Below are 24,508 nucleotides of genomic sequence, written 5' to 3' on the forward strand. Positions count from 1 at the left end.
CCCCACCCAGGTCAGTGGCTGGGGCAGGCGCTCCGTGGCTGCGGATGCCTGACAACTGAGTTCTCCTTCCACTCTGTGAAGACGAGGCTCTCCCTGCCCAGGCGAGAGGGGATGCCTGGCCCAGGCACAAGGCCAGGGGAGCTGTCAGAGCAAGAATCAGGGAAGTGATGGGAGCCAGCCTCTCTACTCTGGCCTGTAGAAGAAGGGAGATAAGTGGTTGTCACATCCTGGTTGCCACCACTGGTTATGCTCATCTGGGAATGTTTTTATGGGACTGAGAATTCCTGAACTCCAGTCCTGGCTCTTCTACAAACCTGGGCAAACTTCTTCCCTTCTTTGGGCTCCTGCTCCCTCCTTTGCAAAATAGAGTCAAGAACACAGTAGTGGATCCCCATGGTGTTCCAACTCTAGGCCTCTGCCCACAGCCCCTCTCAATAGCGCTGATAGGCAGAGTTATTACAGTGAGGAAACCCAGGGAAGCAAGGCATGGTCACATTGTGCCTTGATGGCAAAATCCACAGCAGAACCAGGTCTTAGCACATTAGAGATGGAGTGGTGTGTTAAGAACTCTGGGATTTAGGGATGTCTGGATAGCTCAGTCGGTTAAGCTCTTGGTCATGATCTTGGGGTTGTGGGATTGAGACCCACTGTTCGGCTCTGTGCTCAGCATGGAATCTGCTTCTCTCCCTCTGCCCCTTCCCACCCACCCCCACCCTAATCTCTATCTCTAAAATAAATAAATAAATAAATAAATAAATAAACAAACAAATAAATAAATAAATAAAATCTTAAAAAAAAAAAAAAAAAGAAAGAAAGAAAAGAAAAGAACTCTGGGATTCTAGAATTACCCAGACCTGGATTCAAATCCTAAATCTAACACTGTATGATGGCATGGCCTCTCTAAACCTTGGTTGCCTCATGAGATTGTTTTAAGGATTAGATGGGATAATGCACCTATAATGTCTGGCATAGTCTAAGAGCTCAAACATTTCCTGAGTTTATTACTTTCTTTTTGAAAAGCAGTGCTTTGGTAGATCCCCCTCAGGGTGGCCTGAAGTAAGATCATAAAGCTCATAAAAAACTGCCTCCTGCCAAATAACAATCACAGAAGGGTGAAAAGCTCTTCTCCACAAACGGCTTCCAGACCACAGGCAGGACGTATAACCAGGGGCTTGAGTCCCCAGATCCTGATAAAATCATTCCCAGAATTACTCCTTCCAATGACGTTCAAGACTCATCACTTTCTGTCCTCAGGCTACTATCCTCCTCTTCTTCCCTATTTCTTTGATGAATATTTATAAACATCTTCCTCCAATTAAAGGAGTAGTAATAATAGATATATCTATTCATTATTTGAACATTATATATACTTTGTATGTTTTACTTTTTCAACTACATTATAAGCATTTACTACATGGCATTAAATATTCTGTAAATATATTAATTTTCACGATGCAAACATTATATCTTTGTGAACGAATTCAATCATTTGATTAATAATCTGCATGAGTACTTCGGTTATTTACAGTTTTAAATTTCCAAATTATGCTTTTACTAATCACCTGCCGATTTATACGATTTTTTTTACATATCCAAAACTACTGGTTCTACCTTCCAGAAAGGTTCTACCAATGAACACACCCACTACTGGCACATGAGAAGGCCAGTTTCACTGCAACCTTGCCAACATGGAATAGTATCATTTTTTAAAAAATAGTGGGCAGATTTGGTAGGCCCAAACCAAACAAGCCTATGGTATTCCTGGCCCCAATGGGTGCATCCACGTGTTCAAGACCGACCCAAGCTGCTCAAGCCCATCCCAGCATGTTGCACCCTCCAGTTCCTCAGGCTTCCAGGCTGAGCTCATGTCACATTTCTCCTTTGTCTCTTCCCAGGGCTGAGTTCCTGGTGGCTCTGTGCTCCAGTACCTGTCTGAACACCAGCATGAACACCTGTCTGGTTACCTGTGTTTCTCTAGCTAGGCCAAGGGGGCTCTTTGAGGATAGGGATCATTTTTGAAACTCACTTTGGATTTGTCCCAGCATCTGTTATGATGCCCAGAACACAGTTTCTAGGAATATGGTCTATGGGTCTCCCGTATTAGAACCACCTGGAAAGCTTGCTTAACACAGCCCCTAGGCCCAGTTCTGGACCCATAGAGTCCGAGGGTGATGTGTGTGCCAGGAAGCTCCAATCTGCCAATCTATGCAGGAGGTCCTGATGCTCACAAAAGCCTAAGGACACAGAGCCCAGAGCTGAGTAAGAATTGATAAGCAGCCACTACATGGAAAATCCCCAGGTTGGGGCTCCAGCGGCTTCCTCCTCAGAGGCTACGGAGCAGAGTTCAGCCTGCAGTGGGACAGGACAGGGGCTGGGAGGGGTACACAAGAATTTCCCCTTCCAAAAGCAGACCGGGGAGGGCCAGGGCTGGGGTGGGGCATCCGGATCGAGCTCTGGAAGAGAGATAGCAGGGTTTCCTGAGTTGATAGAAACTGGAAGAAGAGAGCCAGGGGGGGCGGTGGCAGCACAGGATGTGTAAGCAGAACCCCCGACCAGGGGAGACAGCAGGAGACCTGGGTCCCAGCTTTCCTATGAGCCTTTCAGGAAGTCCCTTGCCTGCTCTGGACCTCAGTTTCTCTATCTGCCAGGCGTCAGGGTTGGAACAGTTCTTCCAAACTCCAGGGCAGCCCTTCCACTATGAAGGCTGGAAATAGGGTGCTTCTATCTTGGTAACACACACAGTTCTGGGGCCCAGTTCCTTGCTGTCAAGCGGACCAGAGCCCTGCTTTGGGTTCAACCTGAAGCCAACCCGATTTGCAGCAGGATGTGGCTGCCAATACAGGCACAAAGTCAGGGTCGAGTGGGAGGACAGTGGCCAGAGCTGTGGAAAAGCCTGATGAGCTGAGATTGGGTCCAGTGAGACCCGTAAGAAGACGCTTGCATTTTGAAAAGTAAATTGACAAATTGGAATACATCCAAAATAAGTTGACAAGATGTGGAAGGAGGCACAAAACCAAATTATAGGAGGTACTGTTGACAACAGTTGGTCAGCGTCAAGAAGAGGCAAGAAAACCTGGCCGCTGTCTTCAAATCTCTGCGGGACTGTCACGAGGTAGAAGCTGCTAGTGTGTGGTCCGCACATCCTAACAGGGCAGGCTTGTGGCTAAGGACTAGAAGTTTCAAGAAGTTTCAGTTCAACATGAAGAAGAATTTCAGAAATGCCCCAGACAGAGATAAGCTGCCTTACTAGAGGTTGGGGGTGCAGTGGTGACAGTGAGTTCCCCATCACCAGGAGCATGCAAGAAGAGGTAAACTTCATTTCACAGGTGGGACTGAGTGATTACAGAGGACCTTGAACTCCAACAGTCTATAATTCTATAAAGTATCCTTGATGTTCAGCAAGTAAAGCCCTCAGGTAAACACAGAGTGCAGGTGGTATGGGAAAGCCACCAAATTAACACAGTCTCAGGGGGCTCTGCTGAGTATTATCCAGGTTGTAGTACTTTGGAGTAAATTTCCATAGTCCTGTACTAAAGCCTAGGTGGTAGAATCCTCAATTTCCCTCAAATTGTGAGCTGCACCAGGCATGGGTGAGTAAGGCAGGAGCAGCTCAGATGGAAGCCGCCCAGCTGTTCCTTCCGCTGGGGCTCCTGCTAGGATGGAAGCCAAGAGCAGCCTTGAGGATGGCTCAGCCTTTCCAGAAGACACTTGGTCTCACCTTGCTTTAGGGAAATCACTCCATGCTTTCCATGGGCCTTTGGGCTTTGTATATTTCTGACTGAGTGGTGTCATTTACATCCTCATTATTTTTGCCTCCCTTAGAGAATTTAATAATCAAAGGACCCTTAAGAGTTACCCAGCTCCTTTCCTGTCACCTGGCTTCCCAAAGGTAGGAGGGCCAGCCTGGACCCCTCGGCTGTGCTGGGGGCACTGCCTATTCTCTGAACACCTGTGATGCCTCCAGAGCACCCAAGTCGGGGCTGGATGTGGTCTCTAGTGTTCCTATCTGATTGACTGACAAATGAGGCCACAGAGTCCTATCACACCCTTTCTGGCTGAGGAATGCTTCCTGGGACCCAGAAGGCAGGGTTGGCAGGGCCCCTGGAGACAGTTTATTCCATTCTTCACCTCCTATTTCCAGATGCAGAAACTGAGGCCCAGAGGTGGGGCAGACAATACTTGTCAGAGGCCACAAGGCCAGGGAGCAGAACCCTACTGAGAATCCAGATTCAAGGCGGAGCCTGCATGCCGTTCCTTCTCCTATATGCATACACCAGACTGATCCCAGCAGATGAAGTCTAGGGGACAGATGATTCTGGGCCTCAGGGGACTCAGGTCACAGCCCTCTGCAGTATCAGAGCTGCCTTTCCGGAGGCTGCGCTCAGCGTGGGCGGGGCCCCTCACCAGTAGTTTCAGAATCTTAACAACCACAGGCAGAGCCTATTGGCTGAGGGTAGAGACAGGAAGGAGGTGGGGGTGGAGGCCCAAAGGCCCCCCCCTTCCAGAAAGGGGAGGAAAGGCAGGGCCTAAATGTTCAGGGCTGTTGAGAAATATTGGTGCTCACACCCAAATCACAGAGGCCCAGATGGACGATCACCATAAACACAGGTTTTCTTCCCTATCTCTAAGATGGGCAGAAGTATTTTGCCAAAGTGATGCCTTAATTTGATTTCATTTTCACAGTGCCAGGGACACCGAAGATTTAGCTTGCCTCATTCATGCTACAGAGTGTGACGTCACCACCGCCCACCGCCTGCCTGGGGATAGAGTGGTTTGGCTACACAACCACACCAAAGGTAGGAGGGCCAGCCTGGACCCCTTGGCTGTGCTGGGGGCACTGCCTATTCTCTGAACACCTGTGATGCCTCCAGAGCACCCAAGTCGGGGCTGGATGTGGTCTCTAGTGTTCCTATCTGATTGACTGACAAATGAGGCCTCAGGGGAGGACAGAACCACTTCCCTCTTGCGCAGACCATGGCAGACAGTGGGGAAGGCCTTGAGCACAGAGCCCAGCCTCACTCACAGATGGAGGAGCTGAGGCCTACAGAAACGCTTCCCAGTGCACAATATTCCTTTTCTTTCTCCCTGGAGCCCACACTTCCCTGTCCCCTAGCAGCTTCCCAGGGTGTCTACCAATTCTGGGGCACCTGGCAGGGCCTGGAGCTGGCAAAAGCACTCAGCACCATTTCTGGCATTTGGGTCAGCCTGAGACCCTGAAGGGGTGAGATAGAAAATGGTGTCGGTGGCCGGGGCAGAGAAAGAGACATGCTGAGGGCACAGACAACACATCAGATATCCACCCATCTCCCCAACCCAATGGCAAGTTGGGAGGTGGTGGGATGGAGCGGGGTTTAGAGTCAAAATCCTGGCTTGCCACTTGCTTGCTGTGTGACCTTGGGAATGTACCCTACCCTCTCCGGGCTTCTGTTTCCTCTTCTGTATGGTATGGAGTTGGGTGATGGGATACATCAGAGTCCTTCTTAGTTTTGACATACTTTGGATGTAGAAGAAGGGGCAGAGTGAGGTCATTCGGACACCTCATCCTGTATCAATCCTGGCATGCTCATTTGCTCCGGGCAGAGCAGGGCAAGCAATCTGACACACTCAGCTGTCAACCCCTGCACGAAGAGGGCTTCTCTAGAGGCCAAGAAAGAGGCACCCTTGCTCAGGAAGACCTGAGTGGGTGTCCTGCGCCCTTCATGTATACCCTCTGTCCTCGAGCAGCCCCTGTGGGAGGCAGTAATTGCCTGGAGCAGAGGGTGGCAGGGAGCCCAGTAGCCACCCACCCCCAGGTTATATGTAGCATGCCCCATCGCCCTGCAATTGCACTGCTAGCAGAGAGACACCCATTAGTGAGGACAACAGTACCTCCAGGGTGCTCAGGGCAGAGTCGTGTGTAATAGGGAAACACTGGGAAACAACTTCCTATCTGTCGTGGGGACTTACTACGTGGGGACTTGATACACTAAGGTACCTCATACTACGCAGGGTCATAAGTTTAAAAAATGAAGCACATTTTACATACAAAGTCGGAAAGACATTTGGTAAAATACCAAAATGCAAAATAAAATAAACTATTTCTATTATACAGAAAAGCACAACCTGATGACACTTGTCATATCTCGAGAAAGGACTAAGATCATTGTAGCCAAGGATGGGGACCTTTAGTCTTACCTGAATTCTTAGAATTTTTTAAACAATGATGCATTCAAGTTTTACTCATGTGCAAAGAAATCAACAACAGGAAGAAACATGACTCTCGAAACCTAAAAGCAGCGAAGGCAGGTCATTATCCAGATGGAGAAGTCAAGGGGCAGGGAGAGGACCCCCTAGCTCAGATCCCCAGCAGGCTAGCGGAAGGGGCAGGAGTCAGACCACCGCTGACTCCCTGGGCAGTGCTTTCCTCCACGGATGCCACGACTGCTGGCCGAAAGCACCCGGGCCTTGGCCAAGCACCTCCTTGTTTGCCATGCTCCCTTCTCTTCTGTGAACCCTGGGTCCAAACAGAGGCCTGGAGTTCCTGCTGCCCTCCCTCGACTGATGGTGGAGGTTGACAGTGAGGGTGGGAGTAATGAACCTGAAGATATATCCAGGGTCCCCAGGGCTGCTGTAACAAACTACCACAAAGTTGGAGCCTTAAGACAGAAATGTAGGGATCCCTGGGTGGCGCAGTGGTTTGGCGCTTGCCTTTGGCCCAGGGCGCGATCCTGGAGACCCGGGATCGAATCCCACGTCGGGCTCCCGGTGCATGGAGCCTGCTTCTCCCTCTGCCTATGTCTCTGCCTCTCTCTCTCTCTCTGTGACTATCATAAATAATAAAAATTAAAAAAAAAAAAAAAAAAAGACAGAAATGTATTCTCAAAAAAAAAAAAAAAAAAAAGAAATGTATTCTCTCACAGTTCAGGAGGCTAGAAATCCAAAATCAAGGTGTCAGGAGAGTTGGTTCTTTTTGGAGGTCCTGGGGGAGAAGGTTTGACCCTTCTCTCCTTCTCTCCTGGATTCTCGGGCTTGCCAGCAATCCTTAGTGCTCCTAGCTCATGTGTCTACATCCTTCCAGTCTCTACTTCTGTTATCTCTGGCCTTCTCACTGTCTACATTTTCCTGTTCTTATGAGGAAATAGTCATTGAGTGAAGGCCCACCCTATTCCAGTAGGACATTATCTTAACTGGATTCCATCTCCAAAAAAACCTATTTCAAATAAGGTCACATTCATAGGTTCTGTGTGTTCATGAGTTGTGTATGGTGGGGGCACTATTCACTCCAGTACTGGTAACTTTCCTAATGTCAGGGCTATTTCCTTAATCACTGGGCAGCTGGTAGGGTTGTGTGGAGCCGTGGAGAAGTGGCAAGGAGGTCTACAAGGTTCCTTGCACACCCAGTAAAAGAACACCACCACTGGGGGAGAGGGAGAAGCAGAAGTAGGTCAGGTTGTACATCACTTATCTGGAGGAAAGCACGGACGTGGGATGGATGTTTTATGTCTTATAAGGCATTTGGCCTAGATGTTCTGGAAGATTCAGGTTTGAAAATAAAGTGACAAGATAAACGATTTTTAGAGATTAAAATTCACCTGGCAAGAGAAGCAGGATGACTTGTCTTCAGGTAATGGACAGATTTAGATCTCCACATGCTAAAGATGGATGGATTTTTCTCTTGCTCCTAGTCTCTGACCACGTTGGACTCCTGGAACCTCCTCCTCCCCCACCTACAGGTCCAGCTCTCCCTGGTCATCCAGTAGGCCTCACAGTGCTCTGAGGGTGGAGGATACTGAGAGGACAAAGGTGGAAACCAATCAGGCCAACCATCATCAGGCTCTTCCTTTTATTTGGGGGGGTATCCCTACATTTTCCAAGTCTTTTTTTTTTTTTTTTGAACCTGAATGCTCACAAGTGTTACACTGAGACCCCTTAGAATCCCTGTTCCAGGCAGATTTACTAGCTGCTCCATGAACACTGAGAGGTTAGTTGGCAGCGCCCCCTCCCACTCCCAAACCCGGAATCATCATCAGCTTGACTTACATGGTAGCCTGCTTCTGGGCAATGAATTTGAGGTTTCATGTTTTCTGCCTTGTTTACAACAAAAAAGACATGAAATCTGGGCCCCAAACTCAGCACCCAACAGAGGCAAAGATGGATGTCTTTAGGTGACTGGGTACATACCCTGCCCTTGGGGGACCTACATTAGCCATCTGGGAATTCAACTACAAAGGAAAAGAACAGAATTGAAAACATGTACATGTGCAGAAAATGTGTTGCCAAAGATTGTGTCTTTAAGGCAAGAATTATTAGAAATGTTTCTACCCAAGTACAGAGGTCTCTTTATAAAATAGAAATCTGGCTTTCAACCTCACAAGCTTTTCAGAATGCAATGCATGGAAGCCTGTATTGGCTTTAGCTGGCATGATTTTCTGGGGTGGGCAAAACCCCATCAGCTCAGAGGCTACATACACACCAACATCTCCATGATGCCTGGGGCAAGGGGCTCAGTGCCCAAGAAAGTCAGCTTCCTCTCACGTTCAATTGTCCCATCCTTGGCAAACCAAGCTAAAAGGTCAGGTTTGCCCAGTTTCTATTGACAAAGTGTCAGGAGCCTGGACTTTTCTATATTCCACTTATCCCAACACAACTATCTAGCCCTACCCCACCAACCCTCAAAACCCAGCCAAGATGCCAGCTCTCTAGGGAGGCCTTCCCTCAGCCCCTCCTCTCCCCTCTGAGCTCAGAGCCACCCCTCTCACCCATTAGGATGAAAACACAAAGATGCTCATGAATAATGAGGGTAGGAGTGGGGAATGTAAACAACCAAGGGTCCAAACTGGTTAAATAAGCCATGGAACATCCACAGAATATTAAGTGGCCATTAAAAATCATGTTTCCAAAAAAAAAAAAAAAAAAATCATGTTTCCATGGACTATTTAACAAGAATGCCCCAGCAAAATATTAACTAAAATATAACCACTTTAAAATATATTGCCAATTGTGTAAAAAGTCACCCTCATGGATATTATTTATATAGGAAAAATAGAAGGACACTGAAGTGTATGCAGAGGCTATGTCTTAAGGGTGATTTTTTAAACTTCTTTATATTTTTCCAAATTCTGAATTTTCTTTTTTAGGATTTTATTTATTTATTTGAGAGAGAGTGAAGGCAAGAGAGACAGTGAGTACAAGCTGTGGGAGAGGAAAGGCAGAGGGAGAAGCAGGCTCCCCACTGAGCAGGGAGCCTGATGCGGGACTCGATCCAGGGCCCTGAGATCATGACCAGAGCTGATGGCAGATGCTTAACCGACTGAGCCACCCAGGCTCCCCCAGGTTCTGAAATTTTGCCTCAAACATTATAATAACCTGAATTAGATTTCTTAAGTGGAATCCTAAATATTTACTAGTCCTAGGCTTGCATCTCCTCTTCTATTCTTGCCAAAATGTCACCTGACCTCTGCTTGAACTCCTCCAGAGATGGGGAACTCGCTACCTCTTCCTCAGAACAGGTGGAATCTGGCTTCCTTTAGCTTCCCCTACCGGCCACAATTCTGCCTTCTGGAATAACAGAAAACAAGGCTGCTCCCCAAGTCCCCTTGGCAACACTTCAATGGCTAGGCTCCAGGCTTCATGTCCCCAACCCCAAAAGCCTTCCAGGGACATGAATGTCCCCCTGTTTCCTACATCCCTGTTTGCTTTCCTTGGGTACAATCTAGGCAGTGATGTCCTTAAAGTCTCCTTATGACATTCTCCACATGACCTCTATTCTTGCCAGTCAGTGTGTCTCAGGGGGCTCTGCTGCATGCATTCTTTCTCCTAATCTTGAGACAACCCTATGACCCAGGAGCTAATCTCACACCCATTTTACAGATTAGGAAACTGAGGCATGGAGGAGCCAAGTCCTTTCCACAGTCACTTAACCAATGTGCGATAGAGCCAGGACCGGGGCAGCACCTAGGCAGAGCCTGCTGTGCCCGGTGAGTAAATGAATGCATGAACCTTGCCCTGAAGCCCATGCCCTTAGCAGCCATGGTTGGTCTCAGAATTATGTACGCACACGCCGGGCTCTTCCAGGCCATTCACTTCTGCATCCCTCCCTCTCTCTCTCTCTCTCTCTCACTCAGCCTGCTACCTGGAGGTGCTCATGAAGGGCTCCTGCACGACGGACCCATTGAGAACCTGGTGCCCAAGGCCCAGTAGTGGGAGCCGTGCTGAGTGGGTTCTCTGCCACTCTGCTCTGGACTGTGGTGCCATGGCCAGAGCCAGAGTCCTGGGGACCGGGGAGTTCAGACATCATACCAGGCACACACACAGGGGTTTGACCATGAGGCACTAGGTGCCCTTCCCCACCCCTGCCCGGGGGGTTGGGGGGCGGAAGCTACTGGGGATGGAAGGCCCCTCTGTACTCCCATGTCACTCTTACAGGCAAGTTTGTGGAAAATGTTTCCCTGGCCTCTCCCCTCTCTGCCCATCCTCCTCCCAAGTCTTCTTGGGGACATGACCATATCACCCATGGTATCAGTCAAGATGGGTTTAGGAAGGACCAGACAGTGCAGATGGCTCCTCAGCATCCACCTGCCAGGGATCCCTGCTCAGCCATCATCAGGATTTCAACTCATCCCAATGAGGCAGTGACAGCCTCAGGTGGGGTGTCTTGGCTAAGGCCACCAGGCACAGTAGATTACAGAACTCAACACACCCTCTAATCTTTGAACTTAAAGGACTGAGAGGTCCCAACGGTCAAGCCTCTGTCCCCAGCCAGGGCAGTGCCCGCTGAAAGCTCTGGGCTCATTCCTTGCTGCTTGCCACCCCTGCTTTCCACAGTGAGCCCATCATTCATACTGCACTTTCTCTGGCTCAGTCTCAGCTCGGGCTCTTCTCTCTGCCTCCAAACCTTCAGTGCTCAGTCAAGGCATCCTCACCCACCCCTCCGTCTCCCCACATCCAAGGAATCTTCCTGTATCTCTCAAGGCTGGGTGAGGTAGTGCTGTTGCGCCCCGGGGCTAACCCCGACCCTGATTGGCTGGCCTTCATCTGCTCACTCAAATATTTACGCAGCACCTGCTCCATAGGAGGTGATGAGCACCAGCAGGGGTGCAGAAAACCAGGCTCCGCTGAATAGCTTTGCCACCAACTGGCTCTACGACTTTGGACACATCACTTCTCCCCGAACCTCTGAACCTCCGTGTCCTCACCCACAGAGTGGCGAAGATTCGACAGCTCAGCCTAACTTCTTGGGCTTTTGTAAGGCTCGCAGGATGTGAAAGCACTCTGTAAACTGCCACTCAGCGTGAGTCATTGTGACCATGACCTAACCCCTCTGTAGTGTGAGCTCATTTTTGTACATCCCATCCTTAGAGCCCTGGGTCTCCCTGGGGGAATGACAGCTGGTGGGGATGGCCTTGGGAGCTCAGGCCTTCCGGGGTTTGGCACCTGGATGAGAAACTGGGCAGGAGCACAGCCTGGAGGGATGGAAACAGGCATGAACTTTAAGTGAACTGGCTTATAAATCCTGCCACACAGGGGCAGGGGCCTGGCATTGCTGGGTCAGGGAAGATGTGCCAGACTGGCCTAAGGCAACAGAGTGAAGGCTTTCGGGCCAAAGGGCTCTGGAATCAATAAGAAGCCACTGGAAGCACAGAGTAGGGGAAGAGACAAAGAGCACTGGGCTAGGGGACTGGATGCCTGGGTTCTACTCTAAGCTACTCTATGACCTTGGTCAAGACCTTCCCTTCTCCAGGCCTTACCCTCTGATCCATGCATCAGCCCAGGTGGTACCCAAGGCCCCTTCCCACTGAGATAGTCTGTGCGGGCTTTACTTGCCCTTCATGGTTTGGGGGTAGTAGGGGAGGGTCATCCAGTTCAGACTGTGCCAAGGACGGACAGGGACAGCTGGTAAGGCTCTTGGAAGGGCAAGGCGGCAAGGGAACTCATGCCCGCTGTTAGAAGGGTCAGGCCTGGGACAGGGCCCCTCTTCTGGTCTCCTTCTGCCCCTGCCTAGATGGAATTCACTCTTGGCCCACTTTGCAGACTGAGACATTGACACAGGTACAGACTCTCAGACCCTTGGAAATCTTCCTGCTCATCTCCCTCCCTCTCCCCCTAGAGGGAGAAACTGAGGCCCAGAGAGTGATAAGGGCTTGCTCCAGTTCACCAAGCACGTCTACAGTGGAGCCAGGACTGATGTCCACCTATCGCCAGCTCCATTTCGGGTCTCAAGCCAGGCTCAGCTTTATCTGCCCACAATCCCTATCTGCCAGCCCTCTGCTTCCACTGCTGTAGGTAAGCCTCAGTTTCCCTGCTGCAGTAAGGGAAGACGTGAGGGATTCCCAGTCAGAGCCTGACGAGGTTTTCTGAACTAGGAATAAAGGAGGAGCAAGAAAAGCAGAGGAGGTATTGTACTTGGGGTGAAAACTCCTCTCTCAGAACGAGGCACAGGGCAGGGAAAGTTTGCCTTGGTCCCAGCAAAGTGGGAGAGAGAGAGAGAGAGATTCAAGTTTTATGAAAAATAACTACATTTTGTTGCAGTTTGGGGCTTCTCAGGGTCCGCAGCGAACTGCTCACCGAGTTCATGGGACCACCTATTCCCACCTGGCTGAAAAGCAGGCAGTGGTAGGAAGAAGGCTTAGAATTTGCGGGCCCTCCCTTTCCCCTCTGCGGCTCGGGTCCCGAGGGAGGTCGTCCTTGGGCTCCAGGCTCTGACCTTCTGGGCTGCTCAGAACCCAGGGGCACCTGGTCCCACTGCCAGAAACCCGAGTAGAGTCTCCTGGGTCCTGACCCAGCTCCGAGGCCCCTCGGGGCGAGGGACAGGAAGGAAACGCAGGGCAGCAGCAGGCGGTGGATCTCCTCCGTCTTTGGCCCCTCCCAGCTACCCCCAGCACAGCCCACGTGCACCGGCTGGGGCCCCCCCGAGGCTCGCGACCAGCGCTTCTCAGACTTCAAGGTCTGCTGTCATCACCTGCACAGCTCGGGAGAAGGCGGGTCCCATTTAGCAGGTCCGGGGCAAAGCCCGAGAGTCTGCAAGTCACACAGGTCCCGGGTGGGGCCGCTGCTGTGACCCCCAGGACCACCCTGCGAGGAGCGGCCTCGGGACGCGGGAGGCGCGCGAGGCCCAGAGAGGTCGCGTCACCCGGCCGGGGCCGCCCAGCGAGCAGCCCGCGACCGAAGGGCACCGGCACCTGCCCCGGCCCGGGCGATTCCGCGGCGCGCGGCCGGGCTCAGCGGCGCTCGGGGGCCCCGGGCCGTGCGGGCGCCCTCGGCTGCCCCGCGCGGCTCAGCCCGGCCGGCTCTGCCCCCTTCCTCCGCGCCGGCCCCGCCGCCCTCCGCCCGGCGCCCGGGAGGCTCGGAGGGGCGGCGGCGCCCACGGGCCCGCGGCGGAGCGGCTCCGCGCCCCCCCCCCCCCGGGCAAACTTCGCCGCCCCAGCCCTTTACCTCTGCGGGGGCTCTGCAGCAGCTCAGCCGGCTGTGCCCGCCGCCCATCCTCCTCCGGGGCTCCCGGCCGCCGCCGCCCAGCTCCGGGGCCCCCCCCGCCCCGAGGACCCGCCCGCGCGCGCCCGCCCGCCCGCCGGGGCTGCCGGCGAGACCCTGAAACTGAACCTGGAAGCGCGGACTTGAGCCGGCGCTGGGGCGGCCGCGCGCCGTAAATACCCGAAGAGCAGGGCCGCCGGGGTTCGCGGCGCCGCCGCCCCGGGCAGGTGACCCGACTCTGCGAAAGGCGACCACCTCGGGCCGGCCCGAAGATCCCTGCGAACCACGGATGCTTTTCCGGGCCCTGGGCAGAGAAAAGGTCAGGAAGAAGAAAAAAAAAAAAAAGAAACAATTACTTAGAAAACACACAGCTACCGTTTCTGGAGAGCTGTGTCTGTGCCAGCTACTTTGCACGTATTACTCCCCCCCCCCCGCCCCCCAATCTCCTTGCAACAAAGGTATTACTCCTTCCACCTTACAGGTTAGGAAAGGGAGGCTCAGAGACATGATTTGCCTAAGCTCACTAGCTAGTGAGTAGCGGAGCCCAAATAAATTCTAGTTCTAATTGGTGACCCTAAGCTTTGAACCACTTCCCTACAAATACATAATGATACTTAGTTTAATGGTGATGCCTCTTCACTTCTGGGTCAATCGTTCTTTCCTGGTCACGAGCATCTGTAATACGCTGTCCATCTGGGACGGATGATGGTGCCCATTACAACCACCTTGTGAAGTAGACAGGCGGTGGGAATAAGGGACAGATCTTGTCGCTGCCTGGGCAAGAGAATTTTTATTTACTGCCGCTTTGTTACTACCTGGGGTTTCTGAGAGTGGCAATGCAGAAAAAAAAAAACACACCGAACTTTGAAAATCAGTGTGCGTGTGTATCTGTGCATCTATTAGCAAATTATACAAGGCCCGGAGACACTTGGGAAGGTATGCTAATGTGAGAGGGACTTATAGTCATGAATGAGGAAGAGTATGAGACCACAAAGGAACCTCCCCCTCCACAGAGTATAATACCAATTGTAGCAGGTTCTAAAAAAGGAAACTAAAGATACAGATGATACAAGGTTCTTGGAAGGAAGAATAATATAGGACAGTGGTTCGTAAAGTGTTGCTGCTGTCCTCAAATCAGCAGCAACCTCACTACCAGACAGCTTTGTTAGCCATACAAATGATCAGGCCTCACCCAGACCTACAGATCCTAGACTCCGGGGATGGGGTTCAGTAATCTATAGTTTCCCAAGCCCTGCAGGTGATTCTGACCCTGCTAAAGTTTGAGAGCCACTGCTGTAGGATGTGCTAAACAGGCAATGAAGAAAGATGTCTCCTTAAATTTACAATGTTTATTGAAAGAGTGTTCAGGATTTAAAAACAAATAAGCAAACCAGCAAACAGGCAAAACCCAAAACAACCTGAATATCCAAGAAAAAGGAGCTTGATTAAGTAAATTATGATATATCTATAAAAATAGAAAGTCACGGTACCAGTAAAAACACTGAGTAGGACAAATTTATTTTATTAAAAAAGTAACAAATCCATTCTTACTTTTAAAAAGTATTAATAGTGATTACCTCTGTATAGGTGAGATTTTTAAAAAGGGGTATATCCTTATGACTATTGTTATAAGAAAATCACTATTATGGGAAGAAAAAGGTTTTAATAAAATATGTTTCTAAATCCATTCATGAGACTGAGACTAGTTTTTCACCATCAAGTGAATACAGGGGTTAATATATGAAATCCCAAAGAAAGGGACAATGACTGTAGACTAGGTAGAAAAGAAAAAAATAATAGGCAAAATGGCCAAAAAATGTGGGGAGACCATAACCAGGAGTGCCCTGTTTGATCCTGAGCAAGTTGCTTCCCCTTTTGGAAAGTTTTGCATGTGAACCCTGAAGAGTTGCACTTTCCAAAATTGATCTGAAATTTAAATGCCAACAACTGAAATCAATTGCTTGGGCTGGTGGGTAGGAACTAGGAAGGCAAATTCTATTCCTGGAACCTTTGTTCTCAAGCTCTTGCCTCCAGCTTCTTGGTGCTTCCTGGGAGACTGGGCTCAGATTTCCCACTTTCACACAACTGGCTTTTTGCTTATAGGCTTTAAAGCTCCTCCTTACGAAAAAACTCTAAAGAGTTTTTTGTTTTGTTTTGTTTCAGTAACTTGATTTTGATTAAGTGGCTACTGAAACTTCTGTTGGGTGATGTATCAGTCAGGTTAGGTCAGGTTTTGCTGCAGTAATGAAAAACATAAAAATGCAGTGACTTATGAGTGAAGCTGAGTTTTGCTCCCACTCCATGTCCAGTATGGGGAGGCAGGGGACTCTGCGGCGCATGGAATTCTACACCATCCTATGATGCAATCATCTCAACACTATCCCCTCAACTTGTGCCACAGCAGAAGAGTATATACAGAGAATAGAGCATAGGGTCTTAAATGTGCTCACTCAGAAGTGACACACATTGTCTGCTCATATTTTACTGGCCAAAGCAAGTCACATGGTCATGCTCAACTTCAAAGGGATGAGAAAGTACAGTGTGTACCCAGAAGGAGAGGAGAACCAGGAATACTGGTGAGCAGCAGAAATGTCTACCACAGTTAGCAATTAACAAGCAGGTACAATGTGCGCATTTCTTGGGCAAATAGGGTGACTGACTCATTCTGGTTCGCTCCAGATTTCTGCAGTTCTAGCTCTGAAAGTCCCATGTCTCCTCAGTTCTAGGTCCACTGGATGATTGGTCACCCTTTGGGCAAGACATAGTGAAAGTACAAGGGAAGGAGACTCAGATTCTTGTCCTTGAATTAGTTATAATCTGCTTTTTTTTTCTTACATTAGATCTATGCATAGAAAAAGAGGAGGAACAATACAAAACAAGTTACAAAGCAAATGTTAAGTTGTGCACCCCACGTAAAAAGTATTAGCATTAAAACAAGATAAGACCGAGACACCTGCACCCCGATGTTTCTAGCAGCAATGTCCACAATAGCCAAACTGTGGAAGGAGCCTCAGTGTCCTTGAAAGACGAATGGATAAAGAAGATGTGGTTTATGTATACAATGGAATATTACTCAGCCATTAGAAACGACGAATACCCACCATTTGCTTTGACGTGGATGGAACTGGAGGGTATTATGCTGAGTGAAGTAAGTCAATCGGAGAAGGACAAACATTATATGGTCTCATTCATTTGGGGAATATAAATAATAGTGAAAGGGAATATAAGGGAAGGGAGAAGAAATGTGTGGGAAATATCAGAAAGGGAGACAGAACATAAAGACTCCTAACTCTGGGAAACAAACTAGGGGTGGTGGAAGGGGAGGAGGGCGGGGGGTGGGGGTGAATGGGTGACGGGCACTGAGGGGGGCACTTGACGGGATGAGCACTGGGTGTTATTCTGTATGTTGGTAAATTGAACACCAATAAAAAATAAATTTATTATTAAAAAAAGATAAGAGATTGTGGTAAATAGGAATAGGGAAGGAGGACTTCCTGGAGAATACCAATGCCAAAGGATTTTCATGCTGAAAGGAATCCTACAATCTCAGGTTGGTTTCTGTTGCTTACAAATAAGACAAATTTCTTTAAGAATTTCCCTTCTAGGGATGCCTGGGTGGCTGGCTCAGTGGTTGAGCATCTGCCTTTTGGCTCAGGGTTAATCCCGGGGTCCTGGGATGGGGTCCTGGGATGGAGTCCCGAGTGGGGCTCCCCACAGGGCGCCTGCTTTTCTCTCTGCCTGTGTCTCTGCCTCTGTGTGTGTGTGTGTCCCTCATGGATAAATAAATACAATCTTTAAAAATACATTTATTTATTTATTTATCCATGAGGGACACACACAGAGAGAGGCAGAGACACAGGCAGAAAGAGAAGCAGGCTCCACGCAGGGAGTCCGATGGGGGACTTGATCCCGGGACTCCAGGATCACACTCTGGGCCAAAGGCAGACGCTCAATGCTGAGCCACCCAGGTGTCCCAATAAATAAAATCTTAAAAAAAAAAAAAAAAAGAATTTCCCTTCCAGGTGTTTATTCAGTCCATATATTCATACTTCCAGTGGTGGGGAGATCACTACCCATCTTCCCATACCTGAGGAAAAGGAGAAGCAGAGAGGAGCAATCATAAGAGGGAGGAAGAGCATGAGTCCAGGGGGTAGAGTGTGGCTGTTGGGAGCTGAGGAATGAGGAATTAGAGTTGCTGGCTAGGTTGTGTGGAGGGGGCGAAAGTCGGGACCGGGTGGGCTCTTTTGGGAAAGATTGGAAAGAACAATATGGGGACTATCCTGAACATTTTTCTAAGAGAAATACAATATACTCATATATTAAAAGTTTGGTGTAGAATTTCAGGCAATTCAGGGCCCCTGGGCCCTTGCAGTAAGGCTGTGCGTGCATCTCAAGGTAAGGACCTTTGAACCAAGTGGCTGCTGAGTGTCTTTCTATCTCTGAAAGCTTTTTCTTTTCAGGTTCTTCTGACGTCATGAGCTCAGTCGTTCCCCAAACATGTTGTCTGCCCACAGTGACTTTCTGCGCCATCCTTCTCTGTGGGATATAATTCTCCCCAACATCAAGAAGTGGATCAAATGCCCTCTCCTCCCAAAAGCCTTGTGGCACCTGTTCCACAGCTCTCTTGGCACACACACAGATTTCCTCTGAGGTATATTGTTTCTGTGCTCTGCACGTCCTTCCTAATGGACTAAGGGTCACAGAGCTCCATCTCCTCCCTCCTCACCCTCGTAGTCCTCAGGAGACTGGCAGAGACTTCCAGTCGCCTTCCTCAACGTCCATTCTTCCCTCTTCCCTGGTTATAGAATCATCGTATTCTCCAGGCTAACAGGCTTCCCTTGCTTCTAGGGTCTAGGGGTGGCTGGTAAAGGGAAATTACCGGTTGCGGCTTCCAGGAAAACATTTTTGGGGTGGGGGGAGAGAGAAGGAGGTGGGAGGTAGACAGAGAATCCCAAGCAGGCTGCATGCTCAGCGCAGAGGCCAACACAGGGCAGATCCCACGATCCTGAGATCACGACCAGAGCTGAAATCAAGAGTTGGACGCTCAATCCACTGAACCACCCAGGCTCTCCTCCAGGAAAATTTCTAATAGGGAAATGACTCAGCTGGGAAGAGGGCTCCCCCTTTTCCTCAACCCCACCCCCCTTTTCCTGCCTGGAATACAGACATGATGGCTGACTTCCAGCAGCCATGTTATTACCCTGAGCAAAAAGATAGAAGGAGCCTGGATTCCTGATGAATTTATGGAGCCCCCATACCAGCCCTGATCCATTACTTTCTAATTTTTTCACACAATAGAATAAAAACCAAATTTGTTTAAGCCACTGACTTTGAGATTCTGTCTCTAGCAGCAGAATGCAATTTCTAACCAATTCGTAGATCGTTAGTGAAGGTTTAGTATATTGAACTTAACTAGAATATTTTCTTTTGGAGACACTGTGTGTACCCCAACTTCCATTCTTGAGGCAGGAAGTGAGCCTCTGCTGGGAAAAGTTTGCCAGAGCTTTGATGGAAATGTTGGTTTTGATAGCTTCCTCTTAAAATTATATATACGAGAAAAAAATGAGAGAAAACCTAAAATAGTTGAGTCTTTAGGCTTTTCCTTGTTAGGTAAGCTCTGCCCCATGACAGGGCTTGACTCTGAGATCATGAGTGGCATGTTCTACTGACTGAGCCAACCAGGCACCTGAGTCCTTAGGCTTCTATTGGTATACTTCTCAAGGAATGGGCAGGCTCATGAGCTTTAGAATCCTCTGGAGCCCTCTCTCTTCTCCTATCTATCAGGAACTAGAGAATCAAGTCTGAGAAGTTTTCACACTGAAGTTTGAGTCTTACTGCTCCAGTGGTTGTGGTGGGTCATCTCACCAGAGTCTAGTTGCTACATTAATTATATTGAATTTTGTTGAACTGAATTAATGGTGAAGTTATTGGAAAGGATAATGGAGCCTGAATAATGCTAATTAGCGAGAGGCCCTCCCTGCCTATTTTCCCAGGAGACCCATAATTTGGGATTTGGGGCTGCCTTGGGAGAGCAGGTGAGTAAGATTCGCTTTACCATTTTCTTTATCGAAAGTTGATTCGTGTCCATAATCATTGGTTAGTGTTTTCTCCGTTCAATAAAGTTCAGATGGAAGTCCTCAAGGATCTTAAACAGTAATGCAGAGTATTGCCATATATTTCTCCAAGGAAAACTGCACATCACTTCTTTCAGTGGGCTCTCAGGTCTGGAAACTACAAGTAATGAACAGAAGTGGACATTTCTTCACATCAGTGGTTCTCAAATGTCATTCAGGGATCAGTGGCAACCCCATCTCTTGGGAAATTGTTAGAAATTCTTGGGCCTCACCCCAGACCAGCTGAATCAGAAACGCTGGGTGTGGGGTCCAGGCATCTGTGTTTTACAAGTCCTCCAGGTAATTTGGATGTGTGCTTATGTTTTAGTAGCTTTGATCTTTATGTCCTCTTCATGTCTGACAGCGATTGTTTTTTAATAGGTATAGAGATGAGGTAGAGAGTGAGGTCCAGGGCTCAGCGAGTCTATGTATGAGCCCTATTTTCCACGTTTGAGACATTCTTGGCCGGGCTGGGGCTTACTCATCCCTACCTGTACCCTCCATGTGAAACACAGGGGACTGTGCTATAGGTTCTAAGCCAGGCTGTGAGCCATCTCACATCTAGGAACTAAGAGTGAGTCCTCTGACGAACAGTTTGTTGATTTAAATGCAATTGAATGAGCAGGACTCCAACATTAGCAGCTGTGGCAGGGTCAGGGTGGGGTAGGGGGAGCTTTCCAGATCAGAGATGGATATTCATTTGTCTGGCTGCACCTAAGTCTGTAATTGACCTGTCCTGCCTCCATGCCCCCTGGGTACCCCTTATCAGAGGACAGTTTGTACCTTCTGCATGTTTCCACCGGGTATCATGTTCTCAATTCCATTCCATTTCAAACATATTTACTGTGTTTGGTGGGATCCCAGTTTCTTTTCTTTTTTTTTTTTAATTTTTATTTATTTATGATAGTCACAGAGAGAGAGAGAGAGAGGCAGAGACACAGGCAGAGGGAGAGGGAGAAGCAGGCTCCACGCACCGGAAGCCCGACGTGGGATTCGATCCCGGATCTCCGGGATCGCGCCCTGGGCCAAAGGCAGGCACTAAACCGCTGCGCCACCCAGGGATCCCGGGATCCCAGTTTCTAACAGCCCACCTCATTCTTCGGTTTGAAAAATGAGTACTTGTCCACCTATGTCAACTGCTATAGATTCTCAATCTAAGCCACCCTTGCCCAACAGATAACTGCCCCATCCCCTGCCTCCTGGTCCTCTTGGTCCCAATGCCATCCTCCTTGCTCCATTCCAATGGGAGCATCTTACCTGTAGGAAAGTAACCAGAATGAGAGTCAGAGGATGGTGAGGATGGGTACTGTGCTTTCCAAGTCAAAAATTGGAATACATGATATGACAAAGGAATTTGTGACATTTATGTTTTTATTGACCTGATTCTATTCATTTGTTTATGTTTTGCCAACATATTGGAATTTCTGGGATGCCTAAATAGTTAATGGGGACAAAGAAGTTAAATATTGGCGAATGGGGTGGCCCAGAACATATGTGAGAAATGATCTAGGTCCAAGACTTACAACAAATGTCTACAGGGCTGGGTAGGTACATTAATGAGGAGGGGGCCCAGCAGGAGACGGGGTGGGGAGCAAACTGGGGACCACATAGCCATCTAAAAGGAGCACCAGTGAGTATATTGCAGTTGGTAGATGTAGGAAGACTATAAAGGCCCAGGCAGGCCTGGCTTTCCAATTGTTCAAGAGAAACTAAGAAATCTGTTTTTATTTTATTTATTTTTTAAATTTTTATTTATTTATGATAGTCACAGAGAGAGAGAGAGAGAGAGAGAGAGAGATGCAGAGACACAGGCAGAGGGAGAAGCAGGCTCCATGTACTGGGAGCCCGACGTGGGACTTGATCCTGGGTCTCCAGGATCATGCCCTGGGCCAAAGGCAGGCGCTAAACCACTGCACCACCCAGGGATCCCTATTTTATTTTTTTAATGTAAAAACTGTGTTTTATAAGTCCTCTAGGTAATACAAGCCCCCCTCCCCAAACCATCATACAAGTTAAACAAAAATTTACAGAAGGTTTCTGTAAATATCACCTCTGCTCCAGGTAGACAAGTAATGTGACAAGGGGTATAGAAAAACACTATTAAGCAGGAAGAGTGACAAATTCCATCTGAGAGAAAGGAGCACAGGGCAGGGTTCGCTGAGGATGTGATGTTTGAGCTGGGCTGTGCAGGTGAAGTAGTTCTTCTTGTCAAAGTGATGGCTGTAACTAACCTTATTGTGGTGATAATTTTGCAGTATATACAAAGTATATATGCAGTGTATATTTTAAGTATATATTAAAGTTTTTAAAAAGAGAGAGGGGAAGATCTTTCAGGCCTGGTGCTGCATAGGTTTTCGGGGGGTGGGGGCTCAGTGTGGCTGGAAGGCTGGCAAATGCAAGAAGGTGCAGAGAGGCAGGAGAGGCCCTAACAGCCCAGCTTTCTTTTTGTCCTGTGGGCAGTGGGAGTGCACGATCAGATCGATCAGATCGGTGTTATAAATGGTCACGCTGGGGCTCCAGTGGAGGCCCGAGAGAGAGCACCAGCTTAGAGCCATCAAATATCTACTGGAACGGTTCCAGATAGAACTGGTGCAGGTCCAAAAGGTACTTCAGTCTCGAAGGACTGCAGCCCCCAGGTCCAGCTCGGGCCCTGCCCTCACTGAGCTCCCAGCCTGATATAATATGGTAACTACGGCGGGCGCTGCAGAGTATGGGGTGCCACGGTAGGCTGGTAGGCCGGTAGGCCGTAGGCGGTAGGCGGAGAGCAGTTTCCTCCCCTCTTAGCCTGGGAGGTAGCAGCTAGCAGCCGGCAGTGTTGTGGTTACCAGGGCCTTGGGTTACAACACATGTTTGTTTTTTAAAAAACGTTGCAATACCTTTTAAATCAGGGCCCTGGACAGGATCCAAGGACAGTAGCAAGGACCAGCCCCTTGGCACTTCTTAAAGAAGCAGCTGCAGAGGGTGGCAGCCTCAGGAACCTGGATTGCTGGAAGAGTGTGAGTTCAGGCAAGGCTGGCAGCAGATTGTATCTACAGCTCACCCCATTCCCCCTCTTCCTTCCTCAAGGTGCTTTTGCATCCAGAAGACTTGAAGATGATCGGTCTCCCAAGCTGTCTTGGAAAACCAGAGGCAGCAGATGGAGGCATCCAAGAATATAAAGTCCATCTCCTTGGGAGGAAAGACCTTTTGACTGGTCCAAGATTCAGGGGTCTGGTTTGACAGGGAGTAAGTGTCCCATTGCAGGAGGTATGCAAACAGAAGCTAACATTGGGTAGGACATGTTGGAGAAAGCATGCGAGGATCTGCTGGGGCAGGGGTCCTGAAACGAAGGAAGCTCAGATCCATTTTCATTGCCACGGAAGAGACCTTTGTCACGGTCCCTTTTCAGAGGTAGAAGTGATTCCTCAAATGAGTCAAGATTGGGATACAAGACACTTTCATTCTGGTATATTGTTAGTGGGAATGTAAAATGGTGCAGCCACTATGGAAAACAGCGTGGGGGTTCCTTTAAAAACTAAAAATATAGTAATATGATCCCATAATCCCACTTCTGGATATATATCCAAAAGAACTTAAATCAGGATCTTGAAGAAATGTCTGCACACCCATGTCTACTGCAACATTATTGGCAATAGCTAAGATACGGAAATAACCCAAATGTCCACTAACAGATGAATAGGTAAAAAAAAAAAAATGTGGTGTGTGCATACAATGGAATATTAACCTTTAAAAAGAAGGAAATTCCTCCACATGTGACACATGGATGAATCCGAAGGACATCACGCTAAGTGAAATAAACCAGCCACAGAGGCTACTTCTATGTGGTCTCTCAAATTCTCCTGTGTCAAACTCACAGGAGCAGAGACTGGAAAGGTGGTTCTGGGGATCTGTGTGCTACAACATAGTGCCTAGAGTCAACAACACTCGATTGTGCACTTACACACTTGTTAATAGGGTGGCTCTTACGTGAAGTGTTCTTACCACAAAAACAAAAGAAAAAAATAAAGGAGCCCAAGGAAACTTTTGAAAGTGATGGATATGTTTCTTACCTTGAAAACTCATGGAATCATATACATTAAGTATGTGCAGTGTTTCCCTAAACGGATGATACCTCAAGGAAGCTGTTTTTGTAAAAAGAGACTTTCATTCTGTTTGTGGGCTTGCTATTGATTTGCATTTTGACCTGGATAATTCACACGCATTCACTTCTCTGGCCTCAAGCCTCCGCCCCATGTTTTACCCAGTGCCTGGCATGGAGTAAACTCAAGCAAAGATGTGTTGAACAAATGATGGAAGGATTAATTGATTGGATTGGGTTTGAAATTAGTTTGGGATCCATGGGCTTCCGACCTTACATGAACCTCTTGAAATTTCATTCACAATTGTGTTCGTATGAGCGATTCCCCTTTTTCTTCTGGATAGGGTCCATAGCTTTAATCACCATTGTCGTCAATCATGGGTGATTTATTTATGACACGCTAAAGTCTACATCCTTTATCAAATGTGATCATCAGGAACCGTCCACTGCACTAAATCGAAAATTCAGGTTTGGGGAGTGCTAAGGACTTGCTTAGGGTCCTGTTAGACGTCATCCAGACTTCACGACCTGGGCTCTAAACCACCATGATGGGTTACACCAGTTTCTCAGAGAGATCTGTGACCCCAGAAGGCGAAGGGAAAACATCCCAGGACCCCGGGGCTTTATTTCTCTGCGGGACTGTGGGGAAGAGCGGACAAAGGGCCGAGGTGGAGGAGAGGGCCAGGCAGCCCCAGCAGGGCAGGCCCACGCGGCAAGGGCTGCTATTTAGAGCAGCCCCAGAGCCCCCAGAAAGGATGATAAGGGGGCAGGCAGGGGAGAGCGGTTGTAAAAGGAGCCCCAGGAGGGGGAGGGGGCTATCTCCTCCCCCGCCCCTGCTGCCTCCAGCTCACTCTGTCGCCTGATGTCTAAA

At 48.8% G+C, this 24,508-nt stretch overlaps 1 protein-coding gene across 1 annotated transcript in view; it reads right to left on the reverse strand.

The window, feature by feature from the left end:
- Nucleotides 1-13,863, reverse strand: part of CCDC69 (coiled-coil domain containing 69) — a gene marked incomplete at its 5' end in the record, with an annotated part of 36,528 nt that extends 22,665 nt beyond the window's left edge. Inside the window, one exon of the mRNA XM_041748474.1 lies at nucleotides 13,411-13,863. Within this exon, the coding sequence (XP_041604408.1) occupies nucleotides 13,411-13,863 (453 nt within the window). The remainder of the gene's footprint in view (nucleotides 1-13,410) is intronic.
- Nucleotides 13,864-24,508: the final 10,645 nt, after the last annotated feature.

Source organism: Vulpes lagopus, chromosome 3, assembly GCF_018345385.1.
Source record: "Vulpes lagopus strain Blue_001 chromosome 3, ASM1834538v1, whole genome shotgun sequence".
In the NCBI taxonomy this organism is placed as follows: domain Eukaryota; kingdom Metazoa; phylum Chordata; class Mammalia; order Carnivora; family Canidae; genus Vulpes; species Vulpes lagopus.